Here is a 15,538-nt window from a genome sequence, read left to right on the forward strand (position 1 = left end):
ATTTCACTAAATTCCACACAGTTTCCCAGCACACAATTCAACTTCACCACATAATTCGATGACAAACCACATAATTCAAAGCAACAACACAATTACACAACACACCGCATACATCCAATCCACGCCAAAGAATTCCACATCATGCCACAAAATTCAACAGTACACCACGTAATTAAACTCCACAACATACCACTCCACAACACAAAATAATCCACATAATTACACTCCATGAAACAGTCCCACTCCATAAAATTCTAATAGTCAATACCACATAAATACACCATGCCACATAATTCCACTACACAAATCCACTCCACACCATACTATTCCTTGCCACACAATACCACAACTAACTCCTGTAATCCAACCCACATAATTGCACACCACATACTTCTACTCCACTCCAAACCAAAACAAATGGGTAAAAGACATTGTCATGTACAATACCAATGGCTCTAACTCTTACAAATGCGAGACCTATTGCATTATAAATGCTTGTTTCTTACTGGTGATGGCCGTAGGGCAGACATCCTTCAAAATGAAAAAAAGTGAATGGAGAGATTAGTAGAATAAGGTAAGGGCTTGGTAATTTGCAGTGATGACAACCTTGGGAAAAGGATAAGAATGCTATTGTCTAAAAGCATATTGTAAGCATCGTAACCAACTATGAGACATATTTGTATTTAATGGATAGACTGCACATCATCTCCTTCGTGTACTGTAAACCTAACACGTTTATCAATCAATCAATCCAACTTTATTTGATCATTAGTAGGTAGGATCATAAAAGTACATGAACAACAGTAAATGTCAAAAAGTGATTCTCATAGGTAGAATGCGATACTCATTTCATTTAGGTTCTTATTAAAGTGGGATGAAAAAGGGTACAAAATACATGCAAAGTTTCAGTATATAGATTCTAAAAACTGCCAGATCAAATACGAATTAAAATGCAATATATAATTACATTTCCATAATAAGTTATAGTCCCAAGGACTTTCTTTTTTTTTTATGCAGGCCCAAAGGAATGAAGCTAGAGAGAAATACACTAAGTGGTCGGATAATGATTTAAAGAAAAATAGCGCAACCTACATTGAACAAAGTGATGGCTCTTTAAAATTGGTACAATATACGTTTTCCTTTCCTTTAGATAAGAACCACAGAGAAAAAATATGTGAAGGTCTGTTTGGGCAGAAGACTTGTCACAGGGGCAATTGATCAGGTCCGAGTAGTAAAATATTTTTGATGGAAACCCTAACATTAATGGGATCAAGTTTAACTGAAATTGCAATAATATGAATTTATGGTGCAGTGACCTCCTCTAAGTAAGGGTATCTACCTTCCCAAATAGAAAAAAATGGTTGGTAAGCTAGGGTAGACTGCTTCCTGTGGTTGTTCTCCCGGCGAGTGTACTGGGCCTTCAGCATAAAAGTGTCCACTTATCTTTGCTTTGACATTAGCCTACAAGCCATTGGGTCCGTGAAACAGAACTTTCAACCCCAGCTCAGTCTGTTATTGCTGTAAACCTAACACAAAGTCCATGGTATAAATGAAAATAAAACTTAAATTGTACTGTTTGTATATGTATGCTTTTTTGGCTAAGCGTTACATTCTCTGCAGCAACTATAAGCCTATGTTTGTGTGTTTTATGTAACTGAGTCTGACTAGTTATGTAAGTGTTGAAACTCTCACTTGTATTGGGTGGAGCTGTGGGTTAAAGAATCCAATGCTCAATAGTTTTTTCTCTTTCTTGTGCTCTCTCCGTGATCAGGTGGACAAGGCGAGAAGAGTCTGAGTTCTATCGGGTAGTGTCTTCATTTGGGGTGGAGTACGACCCAGACACCCAGCAGTTTAGCTGGGATCGCTTTCGCTCTTTCGCTCGTCTTGACAAAAAGACGGATGCCAGCCTTATGAAGTACTTACTTGGTTTTGTTGCTATGTGTCGGCAAGTTTGCCGGCTTCCCCCAGTAGCAGGAGACGGTGAGTCATGTCCTTTGTCTGCCCGTTTACACCATGCTCCATATGCGTTCTTGCAAAGTGATTTTTAAACTTCCCCATCATTAAATCTTCTTAGTTGAATACTGAACTGTCCATTTGAGAGATATTGTAGCCATCAATTAATAAACAATATTTTAAAGTCACATATAGCAGATGAAACCAGATGGGGCTAGATGCAGCAACATCTTTGTGACTAAGGTTACTTATGATCCTTATTCTTTTTTTTTTTCTTATTGAATTTTTATGAGCTTTTTCTTAAGAAAGTCACAGTTTATTGGGCAGTATCATATGTGAATGAACGAATGAAGGTTTGTAAAGCATGCAGCTATTCAAAACAGAGTGTCCCGGCGCTAAGGACAAGTCTCCGAGAGGAGGAAGGGTTAGTTATTGTTAAACAGCCACGTCTTGTTTATGTAAGTCGTTCTCTGTAGTAGAGAATCTAATATTCACGAGAGAGTTCCAAAATTTGGCAGCCAGAACAGCATAGAGCATAACCAGTATTGGCCTCAAGCAACTTGTCTCCGACCCTTCCCACATCACTGGACACATGCTCAACCCCATCTTCTCACAGCTCACCTGGAGTTGGTAAGTTTGTAGATTTACATAGTGTGGCTTATCACCGTTAGTGGGCACAAGGAGATTAAGTGATTTACTCAGATCACAGGATGTTGCGCCATCGCCAATACTCAAACCCGGATCTCCAGCTCCCAAGTCGGCAGCTTTTGCACTGGCACCATGCCCCCCAGATCCACACGCAGAAAATGGTAAAAGATACCAGTGAAACAATACTCTCAAACTCCCACCTCCCAGATACAACATCCAACCCAGAACAGGCTGTGAAGAACTTCTCCTAGTGGATCACAGAATGTGCCAGCACAATTGTCCCTGTCAAGCCAGCCAAACCCAAAGGACCTGCCAGAGGAGCCAGCTGGATTACCGCAGAGCTGAAATCCACCAAATGCAACTGCCGGCAACTAGAAAGGAAGTTGCTCACCGGCATGGAGACAGGAGACCAAACTACCTACAAGATAGCACTCAGCCAGTACCACCACCTCCTGAACAAAACAAAGAAGAACGCCCTAGCAGGCAGCATAGAAGCCAGCACAAACCAACGAAAGTGGCTGTTCTCCATCCAGTACTTCTTGAAACCCACAGCCACTGGGAACTACATCACCCCCTCCCAGGGATGGTGCAAGACCCTGTAGGACTTCTTCCACGACAAGATCTCAGTCATCTACGAAAACTTCAAACTTCAACCCCATGCCGCATACAGCATCAGCCTGCTGACACAAACTCCAAACACCTGCTCACCCAGTGGGTCCCTCTCACAACTCAGGCCACAATCTCCATACTGAGCTCCGTACACTCACGAGCACCTACGGACCCCTGCTCTACCCCCCTCCTCCCAACCCCATCTCCAACCTCTCGAGCTAGTTAACAAGCTCAAGAAAGTCCTAAACACCTCTATCACCTATGTTTCCTTCCATGAGGACTGCAAACACGCCGAAGTAAAGCCCTCCCTGCAGAAACATTCCGCCAACCCAGCAGAACCAAAGAACTACAGACCCATCTCCCTGCTCCACTTTCCATCTAAGGTTCTCGAGAAGGCAATGAACCAGCAACTCACGAACACCTGAAATGCAACAACTTCCTGGACTCCTCTCAATCTAGATACTGGGCAAACCACAGCACAGAGGCAGCCCTGATCGCAGTCACCGACGACAGCAGGGCCCTACTGGTCCGCGGCGAAATGCCAGCCCTCATTCTCCTGTACCTGTCAGCCGCCTTTGATACATCTCCCATCACATTTTGATCAACAAACGCTACCATATCTAAATCCAGGATGATGCCCTCAAATGGATCGCCTCGTACCTCACCGGAAAAACCCAGAGAATCCATCTCCCACTGTTCACCTCGGAACCCAAGTAGATCTGCAGCGTCCCGCAATGATCGTCCCTCCGCCCCCCACTCTTAAATGCTTGCATGACCCCCCTGGCTGACACAGTCAGATTGCACGGACTCAACATAATCTTCTACACGGACAACAACCAGCTCATCCCCTCCCTCCTCCTCGCAGACACCCCCCGGAATCCTGAAGCAACAGCAGAGGATGCTCCTTCTTAGACCAGGCGGCCAAAGCTTGGAACAAACTTCTCCTGCACCTCATGACCGCCCCATCGCTCCAGGAATTAAGGAAAGGACCCAAGATGTGGCTGTACGAATGAACAATTGCCACAAAGCAGTCCAGCGTCATGAAACCATCACAGGTGAATTGTTGCACTCTGTAAATCCCAGAATGGTTGGTTGATTGAGCATGCTGGACAACCTGTGTTTAGGGATAACGCAGAGTTTGACCTGGAAGGATTTAAGGAGTTGCAAGGGGATGTACAAATGAAATAAGGTCCAAAGATAAGACTGGCCTTTAGTAATTATTAAGTAAATTATGAGAGAGAGAACCTGCTAACAAAAAGGGACAGGGTTCAGAATACAGCAACAATAAAAAAACAATCCCTTTTGTGAGAACATTCTTATTTGGCCAACACACTATTAGTCTTATTGTGGGGAAACATTCATACAACTCTCAATCATATCATTATCTATACACTGAATCCTGATTGATGCACAAATGTCTCACTTTATTATCAGAAAGCAATAAAAATGCAGTTCATAAAAGTATATTTTGTACCCCGATACAGAAAAATCACACTTTCATTTCAAATTCTCTTAAAACATTGTGCATACTAAGTATATCATCACAGTAAATTAAAAACAACATCAAAATTCATATGTCTGAGTAGAATAAGTTTCCCAGTCTTTGTTATTCACATCCTTGTTCATCACTGATATAAGGAGGAAACATGAATAGTGCTAGTTACTCTCTGATCTTGATACACAAATAAGGACACACCTTATTTTCAGACAGTAATCAATCACAGAAATGTCAGGTTGTATATCACACAAAATGTCAAATTATGTAGGGAAGTGGCTTTCTCTTGCAGTAACCCCACCCCCCACACTTTTTGCCAATTACTTTTTTATTTTCTTTATAGAGGTTTGCAAAGAACAGTCGTACTGATAGTGCGTGATAATGTGTAGCACTTCAAAACCATGAAATACAATTATGACAATAAAAACCATATTCCAACAATAAACAGGGTACAAAGGAGCAGTTCCTGAAAAGATAAGACTACTATATTCACAGTGTGTTACATCAATTATATATCTATTACAACAATTCCTGCCCTCATAGTTGGCGTTTGTGCTCGCCCCAGTGTAGAGAAATGTGTTTTGCAATGAGCAAGGCGATTGCCGTGAACCTCCTGACACCTTTTTTTAGAGGTTGAACATACTCCAATAATGCTGTCAATGGCGTGAGTTGTACAGTCTGCTCTACCATGAGGTATAAATGCCGAAAGACCTCCCCCCAGTACGCCTGCACTGGTGCACAATTCCATGCAAGGTTTGGGAAGTCAGCCTCGGGTAGCGCATCCAACACATGTGTGATATGCTGGGATTCATCTTTGCAAGCAATTTCGGGGTTATATAAACTCTATGTATGTATTTAAAATGTTTATGGCAATGATTATTCGAGATGTAACGCATTTGTGCACAACAATAGTGCCATATGTTGTCAGTTATCGATTTGCCTAGATCCCGTTCCCAGGCTGCCCGCGCCTTGGTCCCAGCTACAGGGCGGAGAGATAATGAGAAGTGGTACAGGCCTGAAATCAAGTGGGTACTGTCCGGCGAGGTTATAATGAGCGTGAGAGGGGGAACGTCCTCCGGTTCCATCAAGGCATCCGGGATAGCATCAATCAGGGATCCACGGACCCTGTGAAGAAAATCTGTCCATGTAAGTAACATCCCAGTGGGAAAGAAGTTATGTCGTCGTACACGGTCGTGAGACTTAAAACAGATCTTCAATCTTGTGGAATCTATGCTTGGTTAATGTGCGTTTTGTGAGAGTTTCAGTGGTGGGGGGTAGCTACGGATTATCTGCCAATGATATATGTGTCGAGTCTAGAGACTCTTTTTGTAGGTACCGCCGTAATTTGGTCCATGCCCAGCATGTCGTGGGTAGCATCTAAATCTCAGCGCGGCAACGTGGCAAGCCCTGTGGTAGTATAGCGGATAGCGGATTAGGGTGTGTTTGAGAACGTTCGGGGAGTCTCCACAGAGATTGTTGTTTCGGAATCGTCGGGAAGTCCACCGAGAGCAAAACGGGCATGATCTGACAGTGTGTGGGAAAGATAGTGAATCGTTTGTACCTCCAGTAGTAGTTGTGGCGTAAGGTGCCAGTGGTCTATCAGGGACCATGAGCCGTGAAGGGCTGAATAGAATGAATACTACGAACCCCTGGATGTTTCGTGCTCCAGGGATCCGCCAACAGCGTGGACTGCTATAGGTTGGTGAGACCCTGTGTAGCTTGTGGTTTCGTGAGGCTGCCTGGGCCAGTAGTGTCGAAAGTGTGGTTAGCGTGAGGTTGAAGTCTCCACCTGTAAGTATATTGTCAGCACCTAGGCGGTCAATATGTGCAGTGATTGTGGGGAATAAATAAGGGGTGTCTACATTTGGTACATATATATTAACTAAGAGAACTAACTCTCCCCCCAACAGTCCCAACACAATATTGTATCTGCCCTTGTCATCGGCCACAACCTCTGAGAGGTTAAGGCACAAGCAAAGGCTGCGCTCTTCATCGGAGGTCATTCAAACACAGCTATTTAGATCATTGCAAGTTGCGGATTTGTAAGAGTCACACAATGTGTAATATAAGTAGGTTTTCTACGTACCAACAGAAACCAGAACAATAGACAACATAAAGAAAACCCAACCCCACCCTAGCCCCCCTCCCACATCGGATACACAAAAATAAAGCACCCAGTAAATCCCAGTCGAATAGCAACAGACAGAAGGGAGTGGGAAGAAGAAAGAAGGGGGGGGGGAGAAGAGCAGGAGAACATCCTGAGAGGGAAGGCAGCGCTCCATGGGAGCTGCCTGTTTGTAGAATATGTAAAGACAAGATCGTGTCCGCCCAATATGTACTTATTACACAGCAATAAGCCTTTAATGCTTGGAAATGCAGCAGAGTAGATCTTCAGCCTTGTAAAATGTCTTCCAGCAGTCTTAAACATAATACGGCGACTTCCATTGTTTCATGTCAGTACTTAAGAGCATTCCAAGCATACTTCCGTTCACGAGTCAGCCATCAAGAGCCAGGGTCACGGCTACCAACGTGTCCTTGCCAATCTATCCACGTTCTGCTGTTTCTTCCAGAATTTTGCAGCTTCGTCAGGAGGGTCTAAGATATGCGCTTTACCACAATTCGAATCTGGGCCGGGTAAGCATGGCGTATTTAATATTCACTTTTTGGAGGGAGCGCTTAATGTCCATGTATTTGTGGCGAGCCTCTTGCGCTATTGGTGTAAAGTCCGGCAAAATTGCGATGTTCGATCCTTGGTAACTGAGCGAGCCGCGCTCTCTGGACAGTCGGAGTGCAACATCCTGGTCATGATAATTAAGGATTTTGGCAATGATTATCCTCTGGGTCGCTCCCAGCGCCAGGCAGGGTTCCAATGTTCGGTGTGCTCGCTCCTCCGCAAATGTGGCACAGAAGGCCTATCTCCCGAATTCCTCCAAGAGGACGGACTCAACAAATTTGGCCATGGGTCTGGTGTCCGTAGATTCGGCTATACCGTCTATGCTGATGTTATTCCTGCGTGAGCTCGCTTCTAAATCCTCTGCCTTGGTAGCAAACTGTTTTAGTAGGCCCTCCTCCCTCTCCAATCTTCTCTGAATGGTGGGTTGCACATCCTCTAGATCAGAAATCCGTTGTTCAGCATTCCCCATACGGTTGTCCTGCACCTCCAGACGGCCATGGATGTTGTCAAGTGGTGAGTGTATCCAGGCGGGCGTCGATGGCCTGAAAGCCAGCCCGCAACTTGGCCATTATAGCGGCAGCGCCCTCCAGTTGGCTTGGTTCCGGTTCACTGGGGCTCTCAGCTTCTTCATGCCTACGGGTCGTTCCAGCCTCAAAATTGAGTTGGCGCTGTTTGGGGTCGTTGCGACCAATTCTGTGCAACTAAGGTAGGTAACATGCCCCCAAGGATGAATTATAAGAAGAATCGGCGTTCCGACTTGTGGAATCATCGCGCCCCCAGCGCACCGATCCCAAGCTCTGTTATTGCCAAGTTTCTATACGGCGCTGAGTATGTTATTAATGGAGGGAGGGGCGCACAGTGGTCATGTGCCGGCCAGAAGCCTAGTCACTAATGAGTTATAGAGCAGCAATGGCCGCAACCACAATGCTGACACAGTGGTGAAATCGTTAGTGGCAGCGGGTCCAGCGTGATCCCAAAACCGCTGCGCCCTCAGAGCGGGGCTCCCGGAAGTTCATGGGGTGGGACTCGGGGCCCAGCAATACAGACGCAGGAAGCATTGAAAAGTCGCCTGGATGAAGGGGCTGCCTAGGCTGCACAGCACCTCCTACCTCTTGTCATGGCCGAAGCCAGTGAGCACTCTCCAGAGCTGGCATCTAGACCGGGAGGGCCCAGCGGGATCTGTAATCCAATGAGGAAGGTCCAGCAGCGCACTGAGGTTCCCAGCCCGGCACCAAGCAGCAACCAATAAATTAAAGGGGGACCCCTAGTAAACTGATATGGGTAAAGAATCAGGGGAAAGAACAAAATAGAAAATGAAGAAGTACTCTACCCGTATGTTTCAATAAGTACAATGTATCATTTATTAAGCTGGTGACACTCTGACCGGACCAAAAAGAACAAAATATCTAGACAAAAGTAGAAAATAATATTCGTCTTTTATTAAATTTTTTTAAATAAAGATTATTTATATTTTTGTTAGACAAGAAGGACTATTCCAAAAGAACAAGTATAAACAATTAATAAATACTAATACATAAAAATGGCTAGCAAGTCGCTGCATACTCAATCAAATACAAAGAAACAAGATCCCAGTTACCCATCACTTAATTACAACATTCACTCAGACTCAAACCAAATTCATACCGCACCACAGATGCACATGTCACACTTACACCAAGGAAAAAACCTAAATATACATAAGGGCCCCACCGGCCTTAGATTCAAAAAAGCAGTTTTGTAGGTACTCAAATTGATGCATAATAGTAGTGTCATAATTTCTGAAGCAAAGTATTAGCTGAGATACAATCAAAAAGGTGGGGGGCCCCCGTTCAAAGCGCCGACAAGCGTTTCGGGAGACAACCCCCAATTGGGGTACCACCTTCTTCAGGACGCAAAGAAACAGTGTAAAGATGATGTCCAGGGACCTGTAAGGATATGAAGGAGCAGCTCAAGACAAGGGCTCTGAAGGCTCACGATTGAAAGAGACAGGGCCACAGTCCTAATCAAAGTTAGAAGTAGAAAAATCTAAATTTCAGGCCGTACGGGATCACAGAAATTTTCAAAAAAGAAATCTCCGGTGGTGTTCCAACATTCATAGGGCGGCCGCAACATTTAACATGACTCTGATTAGATAGCGCAGGAATACAGGGGGCGGAAGCAAAGCTCGATAATGGCTTGCTTAGCACATATCGATTGGATCCCAAGATACTAATGTAACGTAAATCCTATTCCGGGGGGGATATTGAACTATTCACGATACTCCAAAGGTATAATCCTGATAATAGGCATAGAAGTAAAACTCAGAGTAGAAAAGGCGCCAAAGACTATCCAGTTCATCGTGAGAGCGACGTCCAAATGAAGGAGTCACAGGTACCTTGTCACAGGTGGTGAAGAAGGTGGTACCCCAATTGCTAGCCATTTTTATGTATTAGTATTTATTAATTGTTCATACTTGTTCTATTGGAATAGTCCTTCTTGTCTAACACACATATAAATAATCTTTATTTAAAAAAATTCAATAAAAGATAAATATTATGTTCGAGGCATATGAGCTGCAGATTACACACTTTTGCATAGATCGCCATCTGGTGTTGGGCCCGGATGTTTGCAGTTTGTTTTTCTTCTTGGAAAGTCTTTGGGAGTCACGAGGTCGGTGACTCCTCCCTTGGTCCGTATTGCGCATGGGCTTCGGCTCCATCCTCAGATTGTTTTTTTCCGCCATCGGGCTTGGATGTAATACTTCGCGCTCCGGTTCCGAACATTTCCAGTTCGACGATTGAAGCGGAATCCTCGCTCTTCGCGGTATTGTTCAGATCCTGATCTCCTCAATCACCTTCTCTTCGACACACCTTCGATTCCAGTCGTCGACGGCGGCATTCGGGCCTATCCAAGCTCCGGTCCCGGCTGATGGAAAGAACTCCATTCAAGAAGTGCCCTCGATGTGGGTCCAAATCCCCCACACCGATCTTCATGAGGTGTGCAACCTCTGCCTCTCCCCTGAACACGAGGCTCGAGACTGTCCCGCCTGCAAGTCTTTCAGATCCAAAAAGACTATTCGAGATCGAAGGGCCAGACGAAACATGGCGCACTCCTCGACCTCCGTTCCAGTCGACATCTTCGGGGACGACGTCGAAGCTCCGGGACAGCAGCACACCGAAGAGGACCTCGTCAGTGCTTCCGAAGCCGACGACTCGGATGTGGAGGACATCACCCCGGCGCAGAGGGTCGTGAGTAAAATACCCCCTCCCACACCCGCTCCGACACCCAAAAAGGCTTTGGTCACGCCTTCGCCTCCGGGCCTAGGCAAGACCAAAGACACTGCTTCGAACACCCCACCTTCGGGCCCGGTGAAGAAGCCTAATAAGCCTTCCGGCGGCTCGTGCTCGAACCAGCCTGCCAGCGGTGCCAATAAACACACTTCGGCACCGAAAAAGAGATCGGCCTCTACCTCGACACCGAGCTCCGCACCAAAGCCCTCGGTGTCGAAACCCAGCCTCTCGGTACCGACCAAACATCATAAGGCCTCGGCACCGACACTCCCGCGCCGAAGCCTGCCTCGGCGCCGACCAAAAAATCGGAGGTTCCAAAAAAGCACGGCACGGACAAGCCTAAAAAGCCATCGGCCCCGAAACCTTCGGCGCCGACCGAACACCCATTGTCTCAAGAACTGTTTACACCGGATCCTTTGCAAAAGACACTTACCAAGGATCCAAAAACTGGACATTTGGCACTTTCTTCTAAAAAGAGACATTTGGACAAACCAGCTCCGCCTCCACCTCCAAAGAGGAAAGGCTCTGCTACCTCCCCTTTCAGAGTGCCTTCCCCACCTCCTCCACCCTCTCCACCTCCGCCCCCTCCGCCTTCTCCGCCCCTGCCTCATCACTCTCCGACCCCGTCTCCAGACTATGATGATCAGGGGGACCCTTACTACGATCCAGCAGATGCGCCACAAGACCCCACCCCTACAGGATCCCCAGACCCATGGGACGATTATAATAATCCAGACATTCCAGGTGTCCCACAAGATGACCTTTATCCATCCAGGCCATCTCCACCAGTAGACTCACTAGGTTTTCACCACCTACTTAAGAGGGCGGCACATTATCACGGGGTAGAGCTACACACTGACCCAGTAGAGGAAGATTTCCTCCTTGACACCTTTGATACTGCACATAGGTCTACTGCTATACTACCTATGCTCAAAGGGGTAATAAAACATGCGCCAGAGGTTTTTAAAGACCCAGTCAGGGCTAGGGTCCTAAACCCACGCATAGAGAAAAAGTATAAAGCTGCCCTCACAGATCCTGCCTACATCAAAGGGCCAGCGCCACTGGATTCCCTAGTGGTATCCACTGCAAGAAAGAGATCAAATTCCCAGGCGTCAGGCGAAGCACCACCGCCTGACAGAGTCAAAGCTCCTGGACGCGTCAGGAAAACGCACTGCGTCACAGGCAGCCAATATATGGCGTTTCGCCAACACTCAAGCGCTATTGGCCGGAAACGACAGAGCGCATTATGATGAACTAGAAACCATCATGCACCATCTCCCAGAAAAATATAAAAATCGGGCCAATGAATTAATTCAAGAGGGTAAGACCATAACTAATACCTCTATACGCTGTGCCTTAGACGCAGCAGACACAGCCTCCAGGGCAATTAACACCAGTGTCCTCCTCCGTCGACATGCTTGGCTGAGAGTTTCAGGCTTTAAACCTGAGGTACAAGCCTCCATATTAAACCATCCATTTGATCAAGAATATTTATTCGGTCCAAAGATAGATGAGGCTCTCGAGAAGATGAAGAAAGACACAGATACGGCGAAATCTATGGGAGCCCTACAGTCACACCCTCCTAGGCGCTCCTTTCGCCGCTCTTCCTTTCGGGGCATGGGCAGAGGCTACTCCTCAGATAGCGCGTCCACGTCCTACAAATCCCGTCCTCAGTCCACCTTCACAAAAGGTTATCAAAGAGGCGGATATAGAGGCAATAACAATAAAGGCAGAGGCAAAACAAATACCGCCCGCTCTGCCACACCGCCTACCCAGTGACTTTCCCCTGCTCCCTCCAGACCATCCCACTCCGGTCGGGGGCAGACTACAAAATTTCCTTCACGTCTGGGAGTCCATCACATCAGACAAATGGGTGACCCAAATTATTCGTTCAGGGTACTGCCTAGAACTCACATCTACCCCTGTCAGGCCGGCAGTAGCCGTATACTCTAGGCTCCTACTAACCTGCTGATCGATCGGCAGGAACGATGACGTGTAGAATATTTCTCCCTTCCCACTGGTGCAACCCCATGCTGGCGAACCAAAACAACCCATGCGTGGTAGAGGCACTTAGGGGGAAAAAGAGAGGAACAAATGAAGGGAAGGATAGGGTCCGCTTGTCTCTTCTGTCAGTGGGCCGGAGGGTCTGACGGGTAGTTCTCAAGCAGGCTGCAGTGAGGGGGAGACAGACAAGTCAGAGCATTATGGAAGGAAGTACCACTTACCCCCTGCCTCCCTGTTCCCCGCTCGAGGGCCACCACTCACCTACTGCGGGCGCTAACCTTGATTCCCCAGACAGGGAGACCGTAGGCTTCACGGTCTTGGAAATGATAGATAGGGTATGGTCTGCGCAGAACCAGTTCGTTCTGTTGTTGCGCAAGCGGTAGTTAACCTCACTACCGTGGCGGCAACCAGCAATGCCTATCTAAACAAAAAGGCGTTCTCTCTCTGTAAGCAAAGGTAGCAGTAAGTGGCTGGGCATCCACGCCTCCTCGCGCTGCCTGCGCAGGACGCTGTCGAAGGAGACGGAAATCGGGGATTCCTCGGGAAAGCCACTGGGCAACGGCAGTTACGTCACTGCCTAGTAAAGTACGATGCAAACGGGTGCTCCTGCTCCTCCCAACGGAGTGTCCTACCCGATACCGGATCAAGGTACCTCAGGCAGGAACGGGAACCAGGGAGACCTCAGGAGCGGCGTGCCAACGGGTTCGGGACATGGGAGTCACGATGCTGGAAAAGTAAGCGAGCGCTCGTCCTCCAGCGGGGAATACCATCCGCTAAGCGCTGTCTTCAGGGAACCTCCTCGGATTGTCAAGCGCCGTTTCTCCAGAGGGGGATGGTCTTATAGCGGCGGTCATGTGACCGACCCCGCTTCTGGTGCTCCGCCGTTGGACGTCCCGATGTCTTCTGGGACTTGTAGTCGGTCTTAGGAGTACGCACCTTTGCCGCGCTGTGAGATACCCCCTAGGGGCGCCGATCTTCCGTCTAGAAGCCAAATGGCTTGCGAGGATCATGACAGTACCCCCTCTCAAGGACCGCCGTCTCGGCGGTTGTCCTGGTTTACCAGGATGTTTGGCATGGAATTGTCGGAGTAGTTTTGGACAATGTAAGTTAGCTGCTGGTTCCCAAGTCCGTTCTTCTGGCCCAAACCCTTTCCACTCAACCAGGTATTGTACTCTTCCCCTCACCTGTCGGGAGTCTAGTAAGGCTTGGACTTCATATTCCTCTTGCCCTTCCACCTCCACAGGGAGGGGAGTCAGAGGTAGTCTCATGTTGGCAGGGCATGGTCGGAAAAGGGAAACATGGAAAACAGGATGTATCCTCCAGGAGGCTGGTAGGCTTAGCCTTACCGCAACGGGATTCAGGACGCGGTCTATTCGGTATGGCCCCACATACTTGGGTGCTAGTTTACCCACCCCTTTTAGATGCAAGTTCTTGGTGGATAACCATACCTTGTCTCCCACCCTATACTCGGGTTCTGGCGCTCTCTTTCGGTCAGCGTATAGTTTTTGTGTGTTTTGCGCTGTCTCTAAATGGAGTTTGGTTTCTCTGAGAATGGTGCGGAGATGCGTATGGTGTTCTTGAATTGTAGGGTGTGTAGTGACCACAGGCCACTCGAATGGAAGAATGTCGGGGTGGAAACCATAAAGACAAAAGAACGGGGAACACCCTAGGGTGGTGTGTTCTGCGTTATTGTAGGCGAACTCTGCTAACCATATTAAGGGGTACCACTCCATGGTGTTTTGGAGGGTAAAGCAGCGCAGGTACTGTTCTAACGTCTGGTTCAGACGTTCTGTTTTGCCATCCGTCTGGGGATGGTAACTTGTGGATAGACGGGCATCGATGTTCATAGTTTCACATAGTTTTCTCCAAAAGCGTGAGGTAAACTGGGATCCTCGGTCTGTGATAAGCACCCTTGGTAGTCCGTGTGCTCTCACCACATGTTGTAGGAATACCAGAGCCAGTTCGCCCGCCGTGGGTAGTCTTTTGAGAGGGACGAAGTGGCCCATCTTTGTTAGGTGATCAATAATTACTAGCACGGTGGTGTATCCTTCACAGGGTGGCATCTCAACGATGAAATCCATCGATACCGTATGCCATGGGGCTGGTGGGATGGGTATGGGACACAACAGCCCCGCTGGTTTTGAATGGCTGACCTTACTCTGCGCACAGATGGCACAATTCTTCAGGTATTCTTTGGCATCTGTTCGTAATGTGGGCCACCAAAAGGATCTTTCAAGCCCTGCTATGGTTTTGTATACCCCCAAATGGCCTCCTAGCGCGGAATCATGAACCCAGGAAATCGCTTGCTGTTGTTGTGTCTTCTGTGGGAGAAATAAGGCATCGTTCTGGAACAGGAATTCCCCTTTTTTGGTTCTGTGGGCTGGGTCTATTTGTATCCAGGCTGAACTGTTGAAGTCGGTTAAGGACGCTTTTACAGCCTCGAGGTATTCGTCAGACGAGGCGAGGGCATGCACTTGATGAGCAAAAGCCTTGCTGGGCAGGATCGACGGTGGATCAGGGGGTAGGCTCGCTTCGGGGTGTATGGTTTCTTCCATACGGGATAAGGCATCGGCCTTGCCGTTCTGGGGTCCATGTCTGTATTTGATGAGAAAGTCATAATCAGAGAAGAACAGGGACCAGCGTAACTGACGTGGTGTGAGGGCTCTGGCAGATTTCAGGAACAAAAGGTTTCTGTGGTCGGTGTACATCTCAACTGTATGGCTTGCCCCTAGCAGATAGTGCCTCCACTCTTCGCAAGCCCGTTTGATGGCCAGCAGTTCCTTATCCGTAATGGAGTAGTTCACCTCACTCGGGGATAGTTTCTTGGAATAAAACGCCACCGAATGGAGTTGCCCCGTTTGTTGGTGTCTTTGCGACAGCACTCCT

The 15,538-nt window shown here is 47.4% G+C and overlaps 1 protein-coding gene across 3 annotated transcripts in view; it reads left to right on the plus strand.

Moving 5' to 3' along the window:
* The window catches only part of LOC146871825 (ATP-dependent chromatin remodeler CHD8-like), a 3,469,548-nt gene that overhangs the window by 2,949,195 nt on the left and 504,815 nt on the right, over nt 1-15,538 (plus strand). For all 3 annotated transcript variants that reach the window (XM_085651762.1, XM_085651758.1, XM_085651757.1), the window contains one exon: nt 1,772-1,980. In XM_085651762.1, coding sequence (XP_085507888.1) covers nt 1,772-1,980 — 209 coding nt within the window. The remainder of the gene's footprint in view (nt 1-1,771; nt 1,981-15,538) is intronic.

Source organism: Triturus cristatus, chromosome 1_1 (genome assembly GCF_964204655.1).
Source record: "Triturus cristatus chromosome 1_1, aTriCri1.1, whole genome shotgun sequence".
In the NCBI taxonomy this organism is placed as follows: Eukaryota; Metazoa; Chordata; class Amphibia; order Caudata; family Salamandridae; genus Triturus; species Triturus cristatus.